Source organism: Patella vulgata, chromosome 7 (genome assembly GCF_932274485.2).
Source record: "Patella vulgata chromosome 7, xgPatVulg1.2, whole genome shotgun sequence".
NCBI lineage: Eukaryota > Metazoa > Mollusca > Gastropoda > Patellidae > Patella > Patella vulgata.
The window spans coordinates 17136032-17161799 of NC_065885.2; the positions used below are offsets into that span (position 1 = coordinate 17136032).

Here is a 25768-nt window from a genome sequence, read left to right on the forward strand (position 1 = left end):
AATAGTGTTGGTAATTCTTTATATTTTTCTGCACATTTTCATTTCAAGATTTCAACTTCAAGACTCTTTGAAACGTAGAAAGTATTTTCATTTCAGTCTTTTTTTTAGTTACTTTCAGAAACCAATGAATTTATTTCTTTGTCGCGTAAAATTAATATATTAGTTTTTAATTTTAATATTACCGATAAAATGTCGAAACATAAAGTGATGTTGACATAAATATGTAAAAACAATAATCACCAGTTTAAAATATAGTTTTCTAATATAAAATGTTGAAACTGGAATGTAGCAACACAAATCATGAATTTTGTTCCATTTTGTCTTCCATAATAAACATAAACAGTAGTCCCTACTCCTGGAGAATTGTTATTTCAATGTTATACTCTTATCTTACTTCCTCCATTCAATTATAAGACAGTCTATACAAGGTTTATACATCCGTTCGAGCTAATGGTATCGCCATTCTTTTTGTTCATTAAATCAAATTAAATTCCTGAGCAAATTCATACACTCGTAAACAGTTTATAAGGTATGGCCATGGGTAAGTTTGATTAGGTTTCGGTTGATTTCACATTGTCATCTTCACGCGTCTTAGACAAATAAAGGAATAATCTTCCAGCTCATTTGTACACTCGGGTGTGCTTAATTAATTACAGTCTTTTCATTATAATGATTATAAGTCATTTTTGACTTTTAAAATATGTATGAGCTAGAGCTAGAAAAGAAGAAATTTGAATTGGAGAAAGTAGAGAGGGAGGCAAGACTACAAAGGGACCAGCAGATGATGGAATTATTAATAAGACTTAGTCAGAATCAAAAGTGATAAATTATATATATTTATTTATTACACTCTAGTTTTGTATATATATTATAAAGCTTTATATCACAATTTGGTGTTTGTTTATTAAACCATCAGTTTCTTCCTAAATATTCTTCGATAGTAGGAAGCCGTAACTGGAAAAATCTGCTTGTTTGACTCCCATAAAGACACGTGTGGCAGTTGGAAATCAGTGCACCAACCAAGTAGTATTTGAGCTTCAAATTCTTCTTAAAGTCTAGGAAGGCAAACAAATTTATTATCTTTCCAAATTCCCATTCCACGCATTCTCTTACACTTGGCAGTTATTTTCAGCCGCCGTAAGATTAGCACCTTTAAAGGGACACAGTAAATTATTCCTTACTGGATACGCAGGATCTCCATATAATGCCAAAGACTGACCATTTGAAGTTTTAAAATCTTTGGTTTCTAACTGCTCTAGTAATCTACTAAGTTTTAAAAGTGCACAATCATGTCGCCTTCCCTCAACAGGTCCAAACATGTTTACAACGAGTCCATTAGGAGTGACTACCGACTGAAACTTGAGGGCATGGACGCGCTTGTGGCCATTGTAGCAGACTTTTTGATTCTCTCGTGGTCTACAGACAGCTCTGACAGTTCCATCAATAAAGCCAAATATATTGTCAAGTGGAGCCCCTTTCTCATGTATGGCAACCGCATACTCTCGTAGCTTTTCTTCCCCTAACCATGGTTGATCTAAAGAACTTAGTAATTGACCAAATTCATTATAAATGAAGTCGAGAGTTGTATTTATGATCAAAGAGAGGGTTGATTTCGGCCTTCCAAATAATTTCTCAAGGTCTACAAGCCTATTAGGATAGACCAAACGCCGTTACCCGTGCCCGGTTTACACAAAACATCTCATCCGGGATATGAAGACTTGTGGCAAGACGGTGAATTCCATTCCTATCAAATCTGAAATGACACCTAATCTGTTCGTCTGAGAGGTTATTTAGGTTAAATCTTGGCCAGTCCGGATCGTAAGTTGAATTGGAGGCATGGCTGCCAATACCAAATAGGATGACATAGTTTGAAGTCTCTTCATCATCATTTTCCAAGGCTAACCTTAAAATTTCGTCAGCGTCCATGTTCTCGTGCCTATCGTCTGCTATTCTTAGTGTCGCCACCTACTAAGTGTAACTGTAAGTGTGAATTTAGCGAAACGTCATAATGTACAGTTACACTTACACTTATCTAAATGTAAGTGTAAGCGTAACTGTTAAGCTGCGAAACCTCTCTAATAAGTCATTTTTGACTTTTTAAATATGTATGATGAATAATCTGGCTTTTAATGGTATAAAAGTTCCTGACCTCTCATTTTAGTTATTCGGGGTTTTACCCACGTATCCAGTGTTACAAAATGCATTTATTTCTAATATCCATATAGCTGTACCTCATATTGCATTTATTAATTGCCGGTTACAATGACACTTCAGTCTAAAGCAAGTCTGACACTTGCACGATTCCGTGGCACGCATTGGCACGACTCAGTGCGCAAACTAGTCGTAAACTGGCGTGAAGTGTGCGTAAACCCGTCGTGACTGCGTGCCATGTCGGGACGAGAATTTAGCGACAAAATGTAGCGACCGGGTCGTGAACTATGCGCAAACTGTTCGTGAACTCGTCGGGACGATGCGGGGGGATGCATGCCAGTGCCAGTGCGTGGCAGTGCGCGCCATGCAACGACTGTCACGAACTGCCACGACTAGTTCACGACTACTGCGCGACAGTGGCGTTCGCGTCCGTGCAGGTGTATATATAGGGCTCCATCCACCAGGGATCAGATCATGTGTGTCCGGATCTTCGCGTTCCACTTCTGAAATTGCGTGTGGGTATCTGATGAGGATGAGGTTGTGCAGGACACAGGCGCACATAGTGTCGGGGTGCCTATGCATCGTCGTCAAGAAGCAACGGAACCTTTGAGACGATATTCCAAAGGAATTCTCCACGACACGTTGGTCACGAGACAACCTGTAGCTGTAAATGCGTTCTCGTAGGACCTGTGACCGATGGGAGAATGGTTTCATCATCCAGGTTCGGAGAGCAAAGGCGCAATCCCCTACGAAGTGATAGGGCACTGGCTGGTCATCATTAGGGAGTGGTTCTGGTTGAGGCACTCCAGCTCTGTTCTCTTCTACAGCATCATGCAGGGAACAGTTACTCCATGTTCCTCCATCCGACGCACCACCCTCTGCCCCAACATCCACATAGAGGAACTTGTAGGTAGCATCTGCCACTGCCATCAGAGCAATGCCGTGGAAGCCCTTGTAGTTGTAGTAGTAAAAGCCAGCATTGGGTGGCTTCTTCATGGCGATGTGCTTGCCGTCCACAGCCCCAGACAGTTGTGGTAGTTCCATCTGGAGCTGAACCTGGCAGTAACTTCCTTCCACTCCTCTTCAGTTTTGGGGCAGCGCAGCACTTCGTCCTTTTAAGACGCGATGATGGCTTTACACACCTCGGGTATGAACTTGCAGATGGTACTTGCTTCAACCCTGAAGCTGTACTGCAGACTTGGATAGGAATTTCCAGTGGCTAGGAAGCGGAGGGTGACAGCTAGTATGAGTCCAACTTGAAGCGGTTCCCTCATGAAGGTGGACTGCTTCTGGAGGCAAGGGGTTAACTTCTCAACCATCTCCTGAAACAGATCAGGTGTGATTCTGAGGTAATTTTTGTAGCCCCTTTGATCTTCTTTGTGGAGGTCAGTCAGTAAACTGTCATACTGTCCAAACTCTTGCCTTCTGGTCAACCATTCCCTGACCCACACTTTCCTTTGGGGTTGCCTTTTCTTGCTCTTCTGCCTCTTCCAGCCTTTTCTGCTGCTCTTGAACAATGGCTAGAGCAGCTGCCAGGTATAGGCATCTTCTCTTCCCTGCAATGATTGGTCTCTGACATTCAGCATGTTGTCTCTTCCACAGCCAATCCAAAAATGACCAGGGGTTAGGAGGCCCTCTTTTTATATGGCGTGCGATAGTCGGCACGACACTGTCCGAATTGCGCAAACTCGTCGTGCTAATGCAGGAAGTGCGTAAACAATGCGCAAACTCTGCGTGAACTCGTCGTGCCAGTTCGTGTCACTGTGGACACTGATGGGCACGCATTCGTGAACTCGTCGTGAACTATGCGTGAACTAGTAGTGAACAGTGCGGGAGCCTCCCAGTTCGTGCCCCAAAATGGCACAACTTGCCACGACAAAATCGTGGCCAAAAGTCGTGCAAGTGTCAGCCTGGCTTAATCCTTTAAATCTAAATAAGCTTCGCCGATACCATTAACACACTAAAATTATTTCTAAGTTTAAACTGATAATTTTGGTTTGGTTTGTCAGCTCTTTTGAATAATGTACGCGATAAACTATGAAACTATAAATATAATTTCAGCCCATACCGATTTTGAGGGAATTATTATTTGTTCAAGTGTTTGTGGATGGAATGAAGACATATGACCCCCACCCCACCCCACCGCACCGCACCGCCAACGCTATATATATAGGAATTATTATTAATTTCCGACCAACTAAATCCAATTAATATTGCGGAAAATGGAAAATAAAATGTGTAATATACTGTGCTTTATACTGTGCTATGAAATCATAAGTTGACTTTGTAAAGTTGCCGTAATTTATTTATTTGTTGACGGTCATTTCTTATGTAACTTAATTTTTGACGTATCAAAAAGTCATTAGTATCATGGGCTATATCTGATTATTTTTTAATTTCTGTTAATGCGATGTTGTAGGTCTATGAATATGAACAATATTAGAAATCTGTGGTGGAATTATAATCTTAAATATTTAAGATTTTATGTTTGTATACAGATCAAATAGTCCCTTTTCGGAATTTTGTTCATATGTCGGTGGTTTTGGCGGTCTATTTAACAAGAATCGGCGGTCGCCGACTGTCTTATATCTTATGGAAAATATAATCATAAATGTTGAATATTTTGTGCTTGTGCAAATACGGGGGGTTGGATGGCTGAATGGTTAGCGTGCGCGCGCTGTATCATAAAGTCTGTCATTGAGTCGACTGGCGTAGTTTCGAATCCCCGGTTGTACGTGACAAGGATTAGGGTCGCCTGTCCAACCTCGTGGGTTTTCTCCGGGTCCTCCGGTTTCCTCCCACTGCTAAAGACCCTACGCGCAAGCGAATTATTGAAATAAAATTAAACCATATGTTAGTCCCGAAATGACCTAGTTTGTGTCGAGTGGACGTTAAACCCCATTTCTCTCTCTTGTGCAAATACAGTAGTCTCTACTCTTGTATTTTGATAGCAATCGGCGGTCGGCGGTGGTCAATTGAAAGGAGTCGGCGGTCTTATATTATATGGAATATATGATCATATTGAAGATTTTATGTTTGGGCAAATGAAATAATCCCTCTTCTGAATTTTGTTAATATTCGTCGGCGGTTGTCGGCGATGAAAAGACACCTCCTATTAATATTATAATTATAATTGGGTAGTTAAGTAGGCCTATATAGCCTATTGGGTAAATCGTCTCTGGCGCGGATCCAGGAGTTTTTGCGAGGGGGGGTGGGTCTAGGTTGGATAATTGCTCAACTAATTGCGGTGGGCGTAGCCCATTGCCGTGAGCGCCGAAGACGCTAAACATTGTAACGGGGGGTTGGGGGCCCTCCCCCAGAAAAATTTGGTAAATTAGTTTCAATTTGGTGCATTCTGACTCATTTCCGAAAGGTAAATTCCAAAATTACAGGTCTAAAAATCACCAATAAAATCGCATAAAATGTCCTTAAAATGTTGATGGGGAATGCTCCCGTAGTGAGGAACAAAATATCTTCAGATACCATATTATGGTTGTTCTTAACAAGCTTTATTAGCAGTATCAATTTACTATTAGAGTAACCAGTCCATTTAAGTATAGGAAAGTTGGTCGGGGTTTTCCAGAGCACAAACTTTCACAGACGAAAAGTCTTTAGACTTGGTTGACTGTTTTTACTTTCAGCGCATAAAAATAAATAATATAGCTTGCAATAGTTGCTTGGTGTACGAGAAAAAGGAGAAACGAAAAGAGAAACGAAAGGAAGGGAATTCGACGGTTAGGATTCTTGACAATTAGGCTAATTAAATAAATCGATTGATGATGAATTTAGTTTATTGTTAATCTCTAATTACCCGATTTTAAACACACGTGGGGTTCAGTGGCGGCGCCAGCCGTCGGTGATTGGAGGAGCACAGCTGGGGCAAAGTCCAAGGTTAAGGGGGCAACACGAGCTTCAACTAGGGGTAGGGGGCCTCCACCAGAAAATTTTGAAAAACAGGTTGCCGGAAATGCAGCCTGGCAGTATTTCAGGCACTGATCGATGAGGTAAAGTGTCAAACGACGGACTTGCGAATCACGACGAAGTCCACTCACGAGCGTCAAAGTAGGGAGTCTTCCCCCAGAAAATTTTGAAAAATAGACTGCCGGAAATGCTGTCTTACAGTATTCCCAGGCACCGATCGTCGAGATAAATAGATCTAACCAGATACCGTCCGTCGCCTGATCACTAGTTTAACCGACTAGAGAACAAAATGTCAAACGAACGGACTTGCGAACCTCAACGAATTCCCCTTGTGAGCGCCAAAGTAGCGAGTCCATTGGAGACCTTGCCAAGAAAAATTTGAAAAATAGACTGTCGGAAATGCTCTACAACATGCAAGTTTATGACTGAGTGGGGATGTGGGATTTATTCACCGTAAAAGGTATTGATTACCGAAACGTACCACAAATATTTTTTTTTATTTTCTAAAATTATTGGGGGGACAAACAGAGGGCAGACCAGATTAATAATTGGCGCCGCCACTGGTGGGGTTACGTCTCACGCAACAATTGTTTTAAATGCGCGTATAAAAAAGTCTTACGAATGACGACCTGTCGGAAGTATTTTACCTGCACTCTCGATCGCTGTAGTAGGCCTACCTTCCTCTGTTTCGCGGTAAGGGCATGTTCCAAGTTCACCTAATAAGACATTCTCTTCAGGTATAATAATAATAATAATAATAATAATAATTAAATAATAATAATAAAACATAAGCGGTGAATATGTTTTGTATCAAATTTTTAAAAAATCTTATAAATTCCGCTAGCATATTTTTTTTTTTAAATTTGATAAAATAAATGACCAGGTTTCTTTTTCTTATCAACGTTGTCGATAAAATTAAAAAGCAAACACAACAATATTCAGTACGGTATTAAAAAATTGCCGTCGTCTATAGGCGATTTGTCGTTGGGTCAATTAGTCCCGACGGCAATTTATGCTGTCGACGTTTTTGGCTAATTGCCAGAGCTGTATGTGACTATTTGTTTTTGCCCACAATGGAATGAAAGTCATGGCTCAACTCAATGTATACAAACTCGCAATTTTTGGGTCAGATTCAGGCTTTTAGATTTAAATTTCTCGGAACCCCTGGACCCCCCCCCCCCCCCACACACACACCCTGGATCCGCGCCTGCGTCCTGCCGATAGATTTACACATGCAGGTACACTAATCCTAAAGTTCTGAAGAAAAGTTCAATCCATCCATAGAATCTACGTACGGATTTAAATAAAAACATCCAAAACTTTAATAAGATATGCCATGGATATATATGGGCCTGTCTGTTAACTGTTGTAATTGTATATTTCTATGGTGGCGGATGCCAAATGACGTCTACGTCATTGGCCGATGCGATATTTTAGTAACTGGAGGTCGAAGACTACTTTCCGGGGTAGATAATTCTAATTGCCGTTAGAGGGCGTTCACTGGTTTCAGAGGATAAAAATATTGACATTTTTTTTAGGACCAGAAACTGAAGACATTTAAATACTTAATTTGTTGTTAAATTTTATACGATGTTACTAGGATAAAATGGCACATTTTGGAAAGGATGCTGACAGTCTAACTTCCTCCCATGAAAGAACGATCAAGATTCCACGAACAGTATCGAAGGATAACTTTACAGTGCGTGTATTTTATTGTTGTAGATCAGCTGACATCATTCTCATTGCAGATTCATTGTCATTATTATTATCTATAGGCCTATTATGATTATTCGGATTTGCCATGTCTATTTATAATGACCTAATAATCTCAATTACGAAAATTGCTGACTGCACTCTTAACGACTGTCATGTGAATGTAATTGACCCGATTGTCCTTATTATAACTCAAATAACTGTAGGCCTAAGTAGTACTTCTACTTGTGTCTTGACACCATACCATCCAATTAGATTTTCTTATGATAATCATATAATGATACATTACACTCGGCAAACCCCAGCTTTGCACTGAAAATTCTACACACTCTTCGAACAACGCAATTTTGAGAACTTCTTTCTAAAAGTGGCAAGATTTCCTTAGTAATATTGCTGCATAGCAATTGTATAGGTGTAGGTACATTACATATCACTTACAACTGTAGTTCAGCTCTGAAGGTAGGTCTCATTACACTTGGCCTGTACATTCAGAAACTCTGCTATTGAATCCTTGTCGAAACTGAGATCCGCCCCAGTCAATCTTACTGGAAAATTTTTTGCTGCTAAATGGTCGCCTGTCAGTCCCCGTGAACGCCTGAACAATATAAATTTATGAACTTGGCCATGTAAGATGAAACGAAATTTAGGTAAGCCAGGGGGGAAAAAATTGGATTTGATGAAAGAATTTGATTGTAAATTACTGTAATTTGGCTAGGCAAAGCAATAAATGACTGAAGATTCTCAACTTTTCAAAGATTTCAATTTTTTTCTCCCAGGCTTACCAAAATTTCGTTTCATCTTACATGGCCGAGTTCATAAATTTGTACGTTACCCTTTCAATGAAGTCTGCCAAGTCGGTTAAAAGACGGAGACATATTTTTTAACAGCGTGTTGTGTCGCTCATACTGCTTCCAGCGAGGTAAGCAAGGTCTTATATTCTCACTAAGGTGTTCATTTATATTGTTCAGGCAGTTCACGGGGACTGACACGCGACCCTTCAGCAGCAAAAAGTTGCCCAGTAAGATTGACTGGGGCGGATCTCAGTTTCCATTTATAACCGAGATATAAATAGATTTTTGATTGCTACACGGATTTATCAGCTTGTTGGACTTTGCAGTATAAGAAAAACAAGTATTTATTTTGATAATTATATATGATTAAATCAAAAATCTCTAAATATCGTATTATTACATGAGATGGCCATCAGTCTGTTTCTAAATGCACATGACTGTTTTTTGCTTGTGGCCTGCATCAGAATCCTATATAATACCCCACAATCATCTCGAAATCTGATCTTGCTTTAACTTTTAAGAGTACTTATTTAGTTGACAACAAACAAGGTATAAATTATTCTTTGTTCCCAGTGGAACTCGACTTGTATCTACATGTACAGGATCCACTGTGTTCAAAAGCACATCAAATGTGGCTTCATTGCTCATAAACTTACCCACAATAATGCCACTTTCTGCCCCATATTCAAACATCTCAAATGACCCATTGGTATTGTAGTATTGGGTAATTTTTCCTGTCATGAAATTTATGTTGGATGACAATCTGTCTTTATTGAATATTTAATGTCCATAGATAAAGCCAGTGACCAGAGATAACCGATTTTTTATTCCACTGTCGACCCATGGCAATACCAGTAATTGAAGAATTAAACCAAGAAGTCTTCCACTTCATCAAAATTTGATCTAATAGCACTTGTCACATTCAGTACTTTATTTTCATCTAAATCAAAGAAGTCTAGCTCCATTAAGATGGACTAACAGTTACATCTACTGTAATTTAGCTATGTATTATTATATATTCCCATATACATGTATGAATACCAGAATGATGCTGTCTAGAGAAGAAACAGTTGCAATCTTGACTCTAAATATTCAATTTACAGTATTTAAATTGTTCAACATGTACATTGCATGTTCACAATATTTATTGTATTTCAGCTTTACATAATAGAAGTTAATATTGGATCCTATACCTGGACTGTTGAACACAGATACAGTGACTTTCATGAACTTCATGATAAGGTAAATGTTATAATGCATTTAGCTGATATGCGAAGCCCACATTTCACTCCAATCCCAGTAGTGTTCCAAACTCTGCCTTCAGACATGGGGGCCCAGCCGGGCTCCAATGCTGTTGTTGTAGGTGGGACCACAGTGAAATCAGGGGGTCCCATTATGGTCAGCTTAATCTATGTAAACCAAATAAATAAACATGCAAGAGTGACAAACAATAATATAACTAGACTTTTTTGCATGAATAAATGTATAGATAATATTAAAATAATTTTTTATACGCCCACATTTTTATGTGAACGTATATTGTCGTCGCCGCTGTCCGTCCGGACGTCTGTCCATCCACAATTGTTTGTGGACACTCTACAGGTCACAATTCTTATCCGATTTTGACGATACTTGAAATATAGGTTTATCTCCAAAAGATCTCGGCTGCTTTCGATATTGGCATGTATCGAATCGAAAATTCATGGATTATTTATCCTGTTTGTACGAAAAATCACGTTTTTAGCTTGTGGACCCTATAGAGGTCACAATTTTTATCCGATTTTGTTGAAACTTGAAATATAAGTTTATAACCCAAAGATCTCGGTTCCTTTCGATATTCGCGCATATTGGACAATAACTTCCTGAATTAAGGCCCCTGATTGTACGAAAAATCGCATTTTTAGCTTGTGGACCCTATAGAAGTCAATTTTTATCCGATTTAAAAAAAACATATTATTATATCACCATTACTCCCTAAGGACGACTGAGTTCGAATAGGCCCAAAATTGACAGACAAAATGGCTGCCGTTCGTTCTCAACTAGCGTAAAAATATGGTATATCAAGGTTGTGAACCCTATAGAGGTCACACTTTTTATTCGATTTTGTCGAAACTTGAAATGTAAGTTTATAACCCAAAGATCTCAGTTCCTTTTGATATTCGCGCATATCGAATTGTAATTTCCTGAATTATGGCCCTTGACTGTAGGAAAAATCACTTTCTTGTTAGCTTGTTCTCTATCCATCTCTCGAAAATGTGGGCGTATCCTGCCTGGCAGCCGTTGGTTGATGTTATTTATGTTTTCAGCATAACTTTATGAAAGAGTTTTTTTGAAGATGTAAAATTTGAAATTATGCTATGTAATGTCACCTAATCTATCAAACGAGAATATGTTTGGGTGGCAAATGACAGTTGTTATTGGGCTCAGTGAATAGAAGCGCTCAGGGCCCATGGCTTTGTGAAAAAGGTGGTCAGCTCCCGTTTAAAAAGGCCTACGAGCAACGTACCCCCAGCAATATGTGTTCCAGATCCTTATTTCAAAGCTGATTTAGACTATTTACTGGATTAGACTTGATGTTTTAGTGATTGTAATACAATCACTAAAACATTTTGTAATCAATGTTATAGGTTATCAGCTGAATTATATGTCTAAATATTTTGTACAAATTTTAATTTACAAATTTACAGCTTGTATCCAGTTATAGATTAGAAAAATCTCTGCTACCACCAAAGAAAGTTTTTGGAAATCAGAGTGATGCTTTTATTAAGAAACGACAGTCGGATCTGGAAGTTTATTTACAGACTGTTATCTATTACTTAGCCCAAAAGATACCTCCACTTTTAGCAACATTTCTCGACTTTGAGCAATATGTAAGTTTTAATTTAATATTTTGTACTACCAGGGCATCATTTGTAAGGAGCTTGTTAAAGCTTGAACTGGCAAATGCATACAAATCAAAGTGAGGAGTGGGATTTTTTTATTGTTTTTATACGCCCACATTGAAATGTGGTCGTATATTGTTGTCGCCCCTGCCGTCTGTCGTCCACAATTGCTTGTGGACGCTCTAGAGGCTAAAGTTAATATCCGATTGACTTTAAATTTATATACAGTGTTTAAGGCCATGAGATGAAAAAGCCTATTGATTTTCAGCGATTTCCGATAATTACTGCCAGAGTTATGGCCCTTGATCACTTCAAAAAATCTTGTGGACGCTCTAGAGGCCAAAGTTAATATCCGATTGACTTTAAATTTATACACAGTATTTAAGGTCATGAGACGAAGAAGCCTATTGATTTTCAGCCATTTCCGATAATTACTGCCAGAGTTATGGCCCTTGACCACTTCAAAAAATCTTGAGGACGCTCTAGAGGCCAAAGTTAATATCCGATTGACTTTAAATTTGTACACAGTGTTTAAGGTCATGAGACGAAGAAGCCTATCGATTTTCAGCGGTTTCCGATAATTACTGCCAGAGTTATGGCCCTTGATCACTTCAAAAAATCTTGTGGACGCTCTAGAGGCGAAAGTTAATATCCGATTGACCTTAAATTTATACACAGTGTTTAAGGTCATGAGACGAAGAAGCCTATTGATATTCAGCGATTTCCGATAATTACTGCCAGAGTTCTGGCCCTTGATCACTTCAAAAAATCTTGTGGACGCTCTAGAGGCGAAAGTTAATATCCGATTGACTTTAAATTTATACACAGTGTTTATGGTCATGAGACGAAGAAGCCTATTGATTTTCAGCGATTTCCGATAATTACTGCCAGAGTTATGGCCCTTGACCACTTCAAAAAATCTTGTGGACGCTCTAGAGGCCAAAGTTAATATTCGATTGACTTTAAATTTATACACAGTGTTTAAGGTCATGAGACGAAGAAGTCTATTCAATTTCAGTGATTTTCGATAATTACTGCCAGAGTTATGGCCCTTGATCACTTCAAAAAACCTTGTGGATGCTCTAAAGGCTAAAGTTAATATCTGATTGACTTGTCACGAGGCGAAGAATCCTATTGATTTTCAAAGATTTCTGATAATTACTGCCAAAGTTATGGCCCTTAATCCCTTTGAAAAATCTTGTAGATGCTCTAGAGGCCAAAGTTAATATCCGATTGACTGCAGATTGATACACAGAGTTTAAGATCTTGAGACGAACAAGTATATTGATTTTCAATGAATTTTTATGACTTGGAACAGCTAAATTCATGAGACAGTATTAGAAGTTTTGTATACAAAACGTTAGCATGGGGCAGAACTTTATAAAAACCAAACAAATTCTAATGGTTTTCTGAGTTGTTGCTCTTAATCAGATTTTAGTGTATTATAAATGTTTCATTACCGAAAAAAGTAAAAATATGCGACAACTCTTGTTGACTGCCCGGACGATTTAGCTGCTGTGGGCGTATGTTTCATTGCCTGGCAACCTATCTTTTTTAAAGTAGCCAAGTCTTTAACTCAGTATCATACACATTCTTCAACATTGCAAACATGACTTATTGGTCAATTTAAATCAACATTGATGTTGTTATCTTATTGTGAAAAGATGGGCTACTGGTATCCAATACTTAAGATACAATAATAATTTTAAACTTGGCACAAGAATTGTGTGCCAGAATGTTTTCAAGCGCCATAAGTAATGAAGTGACTGGATGAACAAGGCTAAAAATATCAGACTTATTTCGCCCAACATTACTGATTAGAAATTACAGTAAAAACAGAAATGATTGAATGTAAATCCGTTTATATACATTCATATTACATTATTATATGCATTGCAACCCATTTGTGTCCATTTCTAGGTACCAAAGAATAGCGTTGAAATCTTAAGTTATAGGTTACTTGTCTAATGCTCCATGTACTAAGGCTGGGAATCGATATGAAATTTCAATATCGATTATCGGCAAGAATTTGTCAGCGATTATCGATAATAATCAATTATCATTCTTCCGGAAAAACCGAACTTGACCTACCTGTTATTTGTGTTGATAGAGTTACAGTTGTGTTATTATCCTAGTCTAATACTGTGCCGATGTACGTAAAAAAATCAATTAATGTAAAATTATTAGTTGCTAAATGTAGGATTAACTTGAGTATTATTCTAAGTTTTGTTCTTGATTCATTTGAACCTTTTTTTTATTCCAATATCTCCGATAAATACAAAGACAATACATGGTTTCTCTTTGCAAGTTACTGGCGATCACACAGTGTTACTAATAATAGAATAAAATATAATAGAAGGCGTCTATTGATTGGACAATAAAAAAATAATTACCGGCTTTCAAAGTAGAATTTTTATGATTGGTTAATTTTGACGAAAACCAAAGTAGAATTCTTCCAAGAAATTACATGAGATATAGATATTTTCCCGGGAAGTCAAAAACTTGTTTTGTATGGGCTGTATCTGACATGATTTAGTAATAAAAGCTGAGTTGATCATTAATAATACAATTAGTTTTATCGTGAAAGCAGACAATTTCTCTACAAATCAATCAAGAGCAAAGAAGGGAGATAATTCTAATTTTACTATATCACGTGCGATCGTCATTGTTCACAAAGTGCATGACCTATTTTAGTTTCAACTAGTAATAACAACAAAAACAACGAAAATATTAAAATAATGTATTTAATCTTAAAGTTTAGTTTTTTTTTACAATAATATATATTTAAAATGTGCCAGTTTGTAAGCAGAGGGGGAAAATAGTTGTTGTGTTGACGTTGTGTATTCGTTCATTCGTCTGCATGCCAGACTACGGCAAGTTCAGTCATGTGAAAGTGACCGTAACTTGCCGTCAGAAGGTAAATATACCGATAATCGATATTTGAATTTCAATATCGATTATCGTATCGCTAAATAACTTCTACCGATTATCGATTATATCGATATTTTTGCACAGCCTTACTTAGTACACTGATTAATTCTTTTGCCCCCCGCCTTTTGAAGAAAGCAGGGGACTATTAAAAAGGGGTCTGTCTGTCCGTCCGTCCGCTCTTCCCTAGATATACTTGTGCAGTGTTTTGCAAGTATGAATGTCACTAGTGGGGTTTTTGGTCACTCGTAAAGTGCAGTGTACAAGTCAAGTCTTTTAAATGTTTGAATTCGTCATTTGTGAGCTGCAGGATTAAACATGGGAAATTCACCCCATAATTTTTCCGGACGAGTGACAAAACGTCCGAAACTCTCGGACGGGCATTTCGGACGGAAGGGTGCCGTGTTTGTAACTCGTTATTTCGAGTTATACCCCCTAGCTGTAGTCACATTGTCCAGTCCTGTTTATATCCACAATCTGGCCAATTATAATCGAGCATATAACCAGGTGGTCATTCTCAGCCAATGAAAATACGTGAAAATATCGCGCAATGATTGATGGGTAGGAGTGTGTTTCGGACGGAAATTCCTGACAAGCGAAAGGAATTGTAAGTATTAATTGCATTCAACATTTTAAATCATGCTTAATTTTATTTACTTATATGTCGTTGAGACAACGCATTTTGGCGGCTAACAATGTCTATAAGATGTATTTTTTGACCGGGAGTGGGTCGAGTAAGGGTCTACAACTACAGTGCAAGAAAGTAGGTCATCGCGAAGTCGACGATTTCATCCACAATATATGTTGACGTGTAAAATGCGATATGTTTTGGCAAGATGTCTTACCATTTAAAATTAATAAATTGTTTAGCCGTACTGTTGTTCTCTTTGTTCCTATTTTGATGTTACTTTTCCTGATTTTCGTAGTTTTCTGTGGCACTGTTATTTAAATTAATGCTTTGGAATAGCATGAAGGACGGTAATTGGTAAGCGGTAAGGCAATCATTAATTATGCATTATGATGGTCACTATCATCAATAATTGAATAAATAAAAATAACTTACAATCTCAGATTGATTCAGAAAAAAAAATATTTATAAGATTATAAATGAAATGGTATTGGTAGTCATGCAGGTACATGTACCAGTATGCCTGCGGTGAACAGAATTTTCACTAGGGCTCCTGACCCTGCTAAGAATTAAATTCAAATTGTTGTCACACAGCATAAGTAAATAGTATATTAATATTAGAGAATTTTGTAGTAAGTTGTAAGGCCAGGCATTTTTTAATTTTGTAAAATTAATGTGGTCTGTGCCATTGACTAAGTCTGAAATAAAATATATATACTAACCAAATATAAACCGGAGCGAGGGTACGTTTCTGAAATACTATCACATATTCACCGGTACTACATATATATGCGCGACTGCGCGAGGGGTGAAGATTGCGTCTAAGCCCTAACATATACATGTAGGCCTAGTCGAAAAGGCTTAATTGAGCTAGCACTAAACCAAATTAAGACCATTCCCACCTAATTTTTATAGTTCTGATGGGTGGGAAGAAATTTGCAGACATATTCATATCCCTTGAGATGGATACTGCTAAACTTGGCCGCCTTGGGCCTCTGACGTTTTTATTATTTAGATTATACTAGAACATTTTGATTTATGTAAGCTTAATTGATTTTTTTTTGTAGCAATGATAGTAAATAGAAAAATTCACTGTGAGCGTTGGTGTGACAAAGGTAAGGGGATAGAGTATTTCTTTTATTAGCATTTGTTTCAGGTTTTACGCTTATTTTATCAATAAATGATTAATAATTAAAATGTAAAAATAGTCCAATTTTACAAGTTTGTTTCACAGTACGATATGAGCAAAATACCTTAAAGTTACATTCCTGCGTACAAACTGGGTGATTTAATGGTATAAATGGACTAAAAACATATTCAAGCTAATTAATTTGTCATAATTTTGCTTCAAATCCTTCTCAAACATTGTATTTGCCAAGGAATGCCCTGCTATAAACATTCGATTAAATTCTCAGATTATCCACTGCCAGCGACTTTTTATCTCAGAAAGTGTTGTACATCTAACTCTTCATAAAGTTTATCAACTTGTACATCAAGCGCTCAATGTTCGTGTGTGACCTTTGACATCTCGCGTGCAGAAATTCCTAATCGTCGGGCTGTTGGTTAGGGGAACCCATACATTTTTGTCCTGTATATGCTCCATGAATGTTTTTCGGGGAATCCAGTATTTTTCTAGTAAGATTGGATAACTCTACTTTCCATATATACCAAAATTGCCATACTTTTATTGGATTTGGAAATAACCACCCGATAAATACTTTTCTGGGAACCCATATTTAAGAATTTTTGTCGGAAATTTGAAATATAGGCTTATCTCCAAAAGATCTCGGTTCCTTTCGATATTGGATATTGGCATGTATTGGACCATAACTTCATGGATTATGCCCTGATTGTTTTACGCTTGTGGACACTCTTTAAGAAGAGGTCACCATTTTTATCTGATTTTATGAATCTTAAGATACCTGTACATCATTTTATTCCTAAGATCTCAGTTCCTTTTTGATATTTGCACATTTCAGACCATAACTTCCTGGATTATGGCCTCTGATTTTACGAAAAATCGTGTTTTGTTTTTTAGCTTGTTTTGCATCCATCTCTTGTAAAATGTCGGCATACATGTATCTTTTTTTTTGTAGTTTTGTCTCTTATTTTTATACCATATTGGAAACCGGCAGTGTCCGGATTAAATGTTTGATTTTAATTTAATTAGTATTTTATTATATTTATTTAAAACCATATTACTGCGGACTTATATGTAATTACTTTGCTAGAACAAGCTTATCACTATTATGTGGAATCCAATAAATGTAATAAAATTAAAACCATGTAAGCTGATAATCAAGTTATTTTTAAAAAGGACCTTAGACCCTATTGCCATAAAAACAGCTACTTATGAACACAAAGCAGATCATATTGGATGTTAGAGACAACTTTTAAAAGTCTGCTGGCACTGATTCGGTCATCTTCTAAAGCCAGGTTCAGAAAATTTTTAAAAAATTTGAAACCTTAGAATACAAAGTACACTATAGTTAAATAAAATTGTGTGTTTTGGTCCATTTATGATTTAGATGCAGTTTTGTGATACTACAGTAATTCAGAAAATACTGGTACTAAATGTAATATCGTACCAGTAATGTGATAATAAATGAGAGCCAATATTTTCAAGTATCGTCAAAATACCTTGATAATGAAATTGATATTATTAAGTATCAACTGTGGTCTAATTTTCAATATCTCATTCTTTTTCTGGCCTTTCATGTTTGCTGTTTGAGAAGGATCTACTTTATTAGTTGACCTTATTTTCATAATTAAAAATCACAAAAATAAATTAAAATGCTAATTTTGATTTTATGATTTTCGAGGATTTTAGATGAATCTGATGGAGGCCTAGACTATAGCACTTTCATGTTTGCTGTTTGAGAAGGATCTACTTTATTAGTTGACCTTATTTTCATAATTAAAAATCCCAAAAATAAATTAAAATGCTAATTTTGATTTTATGATTTTCGAGGATTTTAGATGAATCTGATGGAGGCCTAGACTATAGCACCGTAACAAAGAAATTAGTAGACACCTACTAGCCATTTCAATTTTTTGAAACTGAAAATTCCTGGTACCGCCCATGCCTACTTAATTTGTGTTATGTAATTTTACCAGTGTAGGCTTCCTTTACTTTAAAACATCAGAAATGTCATTTACTGCCTTTCTAAAATTTATTCTGTCGGGGTATATCAGATCTAGTGATTCAAATTTCTTGGTTATGCAATTAATTGATTCAAATACAGCAGTACATACAGCAATTTATTTTACTTTTCAGGTCAGTTGAAGAAGAAGAAAAACAGTCTTGCTTTGTTTTTAAATGACTTTACCTTGGCTGAGGTAAACAACATTTCATTCTTCTATGTTAGGTCTTGTTCATTTGTGTGAAATACTGGTCATAAGACTCTGCAGTCCACAAGTCTGAGGCCGAAGTACATGTATACATACACACAAAAGAAAAAAATCTTTTCGTGGCCTAAGGGGACACAATTTGTCCTCAATGCCAGGAAGTTACTTCTAAACTGATAGTTAAATAATTTTTATACCACACTGAACTGCAGTTTATAAATTTGTCCAAAATAAATCACAAATTACTTCTTAGAATAGCTCACAAGTACTTATGTGACATTGTGTGTGCAATTTGATTTTAATCACAACTGTTTGATTGGTTCTATTTGTGTTTACATATTGGTAAGGTATATGGGTTTCACCTATTTTGTCAATATTAATGTTCCTTGTAGTTGGATAAAGTGTACCTGACATTTTCTACATTAACTTACAAATGTACACATGGGTGATCAGCCAGGTCTTTAGTTTAAAAAATTGTGTATTCTACATATTATAAAAAATCTATTTTCAGAGCAATGAACACAGATTGCAACAGTTTTACGATACAGATAATAGAGATGTACCAAAAACTGATGAAGACTGGAATATACTGACAATGTTGGAGATAAATAATTGAAATATATACCAAGAAATGATGATAGTGGAGATACTAATATATAAAAAGAATTTCAAAATCAGAGACAAGTAAGACTGGAAAGATAAAAAAATATTCACGAGTTAATAATCAGTACCAAAATTGTGATATTTGCAAGAGGGAATTTTCTAACTTTTCGTAACACCTTTTGAGGAAACACAAAACTGAAGATGAAGTGAAATTATTTGCAGATGAAAACCCAATTTAATCAAGACACTAGGTTTATCAACATCTTCTTCATCTACCACATTATATTCAGCAGGATGTGTACTTTCCGCAATTCAGGGTATTTCCTATATTCTTTAGCATCCAAAGGTTACCCAAAAGGACTATTAAAGTATCAGACTTAGCAACTTGTCCAACTTAATCATTATTCATCTTGCTAAAAACATCTTTGATTAACCTTTTTAGTAGCAACAGGCTGAATCTGCATTGACATTGTGTCTGACTGAGTTCGTAGCTCTGCAGAAGTAAAATTTAACCCAGATAATGCAAGATCGACTATGTTTCCACAGTAAACTCTTTTGACCCATGTCAGACAGTGTGGACAAGGTCCGTAGTTATCTAGTTGAAAACGGTCACATGGTCGTCTATCAAGAATGATTTCCCCTTTTAACATTATATTGTAATTTGGATGATACTATAAACTGTCAGCTCCTATAGTATAGGAGTAAATGCATCAGAACACTAGTTCGTGCATTGTACAATTTGCTATCCAGAGACATTTGCTACCTGGTATACTAAAGGGTATTAATTTGTTAAAATGATAAAATAACTTTATAAATATTAACTGTGTTGACATTTTTAAAAACCATTTATCTTATAAGCTACTTTTATCTTTTTAGAATTTGACTGTGGCATAATTAAGCTACATGTACACTTAATATTTTGTACCTTGTGAATCTGAATTTTAAATGACATAATTACGAACTAGGCATTACTCAATTGTTTTCGACTTCAAAATATAAACTGATTTGTGGAAGTAAAATGATATCTATAAAAAGTTTTATTTTAATACCTCCATACATGTAGGACAAACTTGAGATGCGATTCAACTGCCAGTCAAGGTGCCAGCAATATAATTACGAGAAATTCAGTATAAATACATTGCAGTCTAGACTGCGGTTAATTGATTTCGACACAGTCAATATGATCGAACTTGATAGTCGATTGACTCTCTTCTTAGACTCGGTACTTGTTCCCACCTCTGTATAATCTGTATGGCTATGCAAAATAATCCATTGAGTGGCATTATAGATTGTAGTAAATAAATTAAACTTCGTATGTACATGTAAGCACATATATCCAGAGGCAGTATGTAGTTTAATAAATAATGATTATTTTGCAAAAAATGTTTTTGTGTTTGTGTTATTTCCAAGATGGCACGATGGTTAAATGTCTAATAACAAGAGTAAGGGAAATGGGGTTTAACATCCACTCAACACAAACTAGGTCATTTCGGGAAGAACATGGTTCAATTTTATTTCAATAATTTGCTTGTGCGTAGGGGCATTAGCAGTGGGATGACCCGAAGAAACCTGTGAGACTGGACAGACTTCCATATTCCTTACAAGCGGGGAATCGAACCACGACACTCGACTAAATGACAGACCTTTTGATCCAATACGCACATTAACCATTCCGCCATCCCCCCCCCCCCCCCCACACACACACACCCGACAACCCCTTACTATTCTTTATCAAGTCTCAGTGAATAAGACATTGACTCGCTAACCTGGGGGTCCTTTGTTCGATCCCTGTGCTTGCCGAGAGTGTTTATCAGGATTTTCTGGCACGGTTCCTTCTTGTAAGAGGGCCTTGTAAGGGACAATGTATAGTCATTTGAATGGGACAGAAAAATAGGGCTGTAGCGCTGCTGCTGGGGCAAAATGTTAAACCTCATTTCATTTTCTATATCAAAGATCAAAACAGATTTTCAACTACCGGGGACATTTCCCCTACAGGTGGCATTTTGCAATTCCTCCGGGCACGCTAAGTCAGAGCTCTGTTATATTATCTGGGGGTGTTATATTATGTAGCAATGTAGGTAATCAACTGAAGTTTGCACAGGACAACTGATAAAAACTGTTGACTTAAAAGTATCTCGTGTACAAATCTGCCAAACGTTACAAGTATTGAATCTGTCACACCTTGCTGGTAGAGGTCAATCGCACGTTACAAGTATTAAGTCTGTCGCACCTTGCACGTTACAAGTATAATGTATGTCGCACCTTACAAATATTATGTTTCACACCTTAAAAGTTTGTCTTTAGCACCTTATAAGTGCATACATGTATATTTCGAAATTCAAAAGTAAAACTAGCATCTCCTCCTCATAGGTTTATAGCGTCAAATATTATAAACCTTTTATACGTTTATTGGGGGTTTATGCTAATCTAATACCTGTCGCACCTCACTGCAAACGACGTATGTCGCACTTTAAGCAAAAAATGGACGCTGAAGGTGCTACTCAAAAATTATGTTTGTACTTACCAACACCCCATAAGTCAAAAATAACACATGTATATCTCAGTGAGTCCGTCCGTCCGTCCGTCCGTCACACTTTTTGGGACACAATAACATAACTCTCTTTCTAATTGAGCTAGAATGTTCAAACTTGGTGTAGGTGTTTATTAGGTCAATGCCTTGATGGAGTTCGAGGATGAACATTTTCTGCTTAGGGTAAGCAGAGATACGCAATTTGATTGGTTGATGCTTTGGGACACGATAACTTGAGTTCTTATTAAGTGAGAGTGACGAAACTTGGTGTATAGTTTCATTACATCAATACCTTGACTAAGTTCGATAATGAGCATTTTCTGCTCAGGGTAAGCAGAGCGATAAGCAATTTGATTGGCTGAGACTTTGGAACACATTAACTCTCCTTCTAATTGAGCTAGAATGTTTAAACTTGGTGTAGGTGTTTATTAGGTGAATGCCTGGATAGAGTGCTTAGATGAGCATTTTCCGCTTAGGGTAAGCAAAGATAAGCAATTTGATTGGTTGATGCTTTGAGACACGATAACTTTAGTTCTAATTAAGTGAGAGTGATGAAATTTGGTGTATAGTTTTATTACAACAATACCTTGATTAAGTTTGATAATGAGCATTTTCTGCTCAGGGTAAGCAGAGCGATAAACAATTTGATTGGTTGAGACTTTGGAACACAATAACTCTCATTCTAATTGAGCTATAATGTTCACACTTGGCATAGGTGTTTATTAGGTGAATGCCTGGATAGAGTTCGAAGATGAGCATTTTCTGCTTAGGGTAAGCAGAGATAAGCAATTTAATTGGTTGATGCTTTGGGACACGATAACTTTAGTTCTAATTAAGTGAGAGTGGGGACACTTGGTTTATAGTTTTATCTCATCAATACCTTGAGTAAGTTCCATAAATGAGCATTTTATGCTTATGGGTAAGCAGAGCGATAAGCAATTTGATTGGTCGTTCATTAGGTGAATGCCTTGATGGAGTTCGATGATAAACATTGTCTGCTTACGGTCAGCAGAGATAAACAATCTGATTGGTTGATCTTTTGGTTCACGATAACTTTGGTTTTAATTAAGTGAGAGTGATGAAACTCTGAGTGTAGATTCATTATATTATTACCTTGACTAAGTTTGTTGATGAGAATTTTCTGCTTAGGCTAAGGATCAATAAGCAATTTGATTGGTCAAGACTTTTGAACATAACAACTCTGCTTTTGATTGAGGTAGAATGTTTAAACTTGATGTAGATGTTCATTAGGTGAATGTCTTGACTGAGTTCAACAATCAATGATTAACATTTCGAACTAAAGCTAAGCAGAGCTAAGCAATTTCATTGGTCGATGCTTTGTGACAAGATAACTTTGATTCTATATGATAGAGAGTGAACAAACTTAGTGTATAGGTGATAATTTGTTTGAATGCTTGATACTTTTGAAAAAAATAAATGTACGATTAATGAATATGTGTCATCTATTTATTTTCGGATTTCGGCTGGGGACATCAGCCTCACTGTTGGCTTGTTTTTGTAGTCATACATCAGCCTCACTGTTGGCTTGTTTTTGTAGTCATACATGTATTTTTATCAACAGAAGAGCTTGGGAAAAGGAAAATAGTAATAACAATAGCCTCTCTAACATCTTGTCCTTCCCGAGATACAAGGGAATGTTTTCAAAATTGTGCTAATACCAAGTAGGTTCTGTAAAGTTCGGAAAGGATTGACCTTTGTGTTTAACATTCAACAATAACATTTTATTGTCGTTTTTGTATTCCAGGAAATTCATGGTATAACCCAGGCCTTAGCTGAAGAGCTGTACAACAGGGGTAGGCATAAAATCCTAATAAATTAACCCTTCAACATCCTAAAAATTTTACTTAATATAGTTTGGATTTGGTAGTGATCTCTGAGTAACAAGGTTTTGGAGTAGCCTTAAATATCAAAATTGTTAATCTTATTCACCTAAATATGTAGGATCTTTCAAAGTATGTGTCTATAGAAAATTAATCCAAAACATGATCACTTGACGTCATCTGTAATAGTAAGTGCAGAGGGACTGCACCACACACAATCAATTGCACAAGACAGACCTAGGGACAGGACACAATATACAAACAACACAAACAAAAACTGCATATATTGGATCAAGTGAATGGATCCGGGGAGATAGCCATAAGCGACCACAGTGCTGTACAGTCCCCAGCCTGTAGTGATACAGACTTCATTAAAAACAAACTAGCAATAAGGGAAGCAACTCAAGAAAAAAAAGTTGGGAATAACATCTATAAAAAGCCCCATGTTTTCTTTATAGCCATAAGCGTCCACAGCGCTGTACAGACCCAGCCTGTAGTGATGCAAGCTTCACTCAAAATAAAAAAAACAAACTAACAATAAGGGAAGCAACTCAAGAAAAAAAAGTTGGGAATAACATCTATAAAAAGCCACATGTTTTCTTTATATATAATTCATATGTATCTGAGGAAGGTGAAAGAAGATCGAAACATTGTATGATTAAAAAGACGTCTTATCTACACAGAATCTGTTCTTCTTGAGTTAGTTGATTTTTCACGTATAAAGAGGGTTATCTCTATAGTTTGTATTAATTTGTTCCTAACACTATGTAGAAATCACAAGCCACTATAGGATATCAGGGCTAGATATGATCACGTTTTAAAAATTAATAACTGTCTTATGAGATTTATTGTGGGAGAATGAATTATATATCTCACATAGATACTTTCATTGTCTTTGTTTAGGTGAAAGTATTTTACATCTGCGAGATACTTATACTATTTCTGCTCTACAACTTTATGCTCTGACAGAAAGATTAAAACTGCCAGAACCAACCTGTGGTAAGTAGAAAACTAAGGAAAATCTCTCCCTTTTCTATAATGTCATTTTTTCCAGCTCCATGACCTTATTTGCAAGCAGAATTTAAGATGAAATGCTTTATAAATCCTACGGAAAAGAAATATGTCCTGTGAACATTTGTGAAACATCCCTGCTGCATGGTATATTATGATTGATCCTATCCTCAATAAGCTGGCAAGAAACAGTGTCTAGTCATTTGGATGGGACGGAAAACTGAGGTTACAGGGTACAGCTTAGCATACACATAAAGAAAACCTTGACAGTTGGAATTCAGTTGCTGTCCTGGCAAAATTTCCCTCATAGCACTCTGAATGCTGTATGCACGTGTTCATTAGCCCATAATATAGGAAATGTATGAATTTTCATTGTGTATATATTTCAGATAGTGGTGATGTTAAAAAAGATTTAGGTCATATATTGGATTTTATTACTAGATTAAAATATCTCAAGGTAGGCATTCAATTTTTTATGAACATCAGAGCTTTAAATTATTGATGCCTGCAAAAATCTGTTTGGTAAGAAATTGACTTTATGCCAGATATCAGCCCAGTTATCCTCCTCAGTGTTCAAACTCAAGCTGATTGAGCAGAAGCCAGATTGGATTTTGTGAAGTTCCTTCATCAAAACATGAGCTTTATATCAAATCAATAAAATTATACAGCTGCCTGAAGGAATTTTGTGGAAAACTGTCTCAAGGTAGTCCACTCAAGAAATGTACATTCATGTAGGGATTCCGAAATTCAAAAATGTCTTTAATGTTGAGACGAGGGAAAGGGGACATTAGTTTGGTTGTTTAAATATGAAAAATCCTATTATATACTGATGTTGGGTAAGAAGATGGATGTGTTTGTGAAAAACATTTTGGGCAAGGAGGGTGGGGGAGTGGTGGACATCCCATGGTATGGCTCAGTAACTTCACTGTTTATTTATTAGGTTTATATCGCACACCTGTGGTGACATCCCAAGGTATAGCCCAGTAACTCACTGTTTACATTAGATTTATATCGTACCCTGGTGGTGACATCCAAAGGTATGGCCCCGTAACTCCACTGTTTACATTTGGTTTATATCGCACCCTGGTGGTGACATCCCAAGGTATGGCCCAGTAACTCAACTCATTGTTTACATTAGGTTTATATCACACCATGGTGGTGACATTCCAAGGTATGACCCAGTAACTTACTGTTTATATATTAGGTTTTTATTGTACCCTGGTGGTGACATCCCAAGGAATGGCCAATTAACTCCAGTGTTTATATTGTAACCTGGTGGTGTTTAGTATAAAATATGTGACCGGCCGCATCTAAATGAGTCGGAATGCGGGAGAATCAATAATGAGATAAAGACAAAATAAGTGAAAATATTGATTTTGAACGAAATTGAGAATTTCACAAAAATGAGTCTAAATATACTA

At 36.7% G+C, this 25768-nt stretch overlaps 1 protein-coding gene and 1 long non-coding RNA gene across 4 annotated transcripts in view; both read left to right on the top strand.

Annotated features, from left to right (window-relative positions):
* The first annotated feature begins 7579 nt into the window (after positions 1 to 7579).
* The window catches only part of LOC126828139 (nischarin), a 32831-nt gene continuing 14642 nt past the window's right edge, over positions 7580 to 25768 (top strand). For all 3 annotated transcript variants that reach the window (XM_050557730.1, XM_050557731.2, XM_056102377.1), the window contains exons 1-6: positions 7580 to 7771; positions 9735 to 9818; positions 11264 to 11446; positions 23261 to 23309; positions 24240 to 24335; positions 24737 to 24804. In XM_050557730.1, the coding sequence (XP_050413687.1) occupies positions 7679 to 7771; positions 9735 to 9818; positions 11264 to 11446; positions 23261 to 23309; positions 24240 to 24335; positions 24737 to 24804 (573 nt within the window). In that variant the 5' untranslated portion in view covers positions 7580 to 7678. The remainder of the gene's footprint in view (positions 7772 to 9734; positions 9819 to 11263; positions 11447 to 23260; positions 23310 to 24239; positions 24336 to 24736; positions 24805 to 25768) is intronic.
* Positions 13353 to 20394, top strand: LOC126828159 (uncharacterized). The gene is made up of 3 exons (XR_007682915.2): positions 13353 to 16129; positions 18292 to 18353; positions 18874 to 20394. It is a non-coding gene; the product is annotated as an uncharacterized LOC126828159 (long non-coding RNA).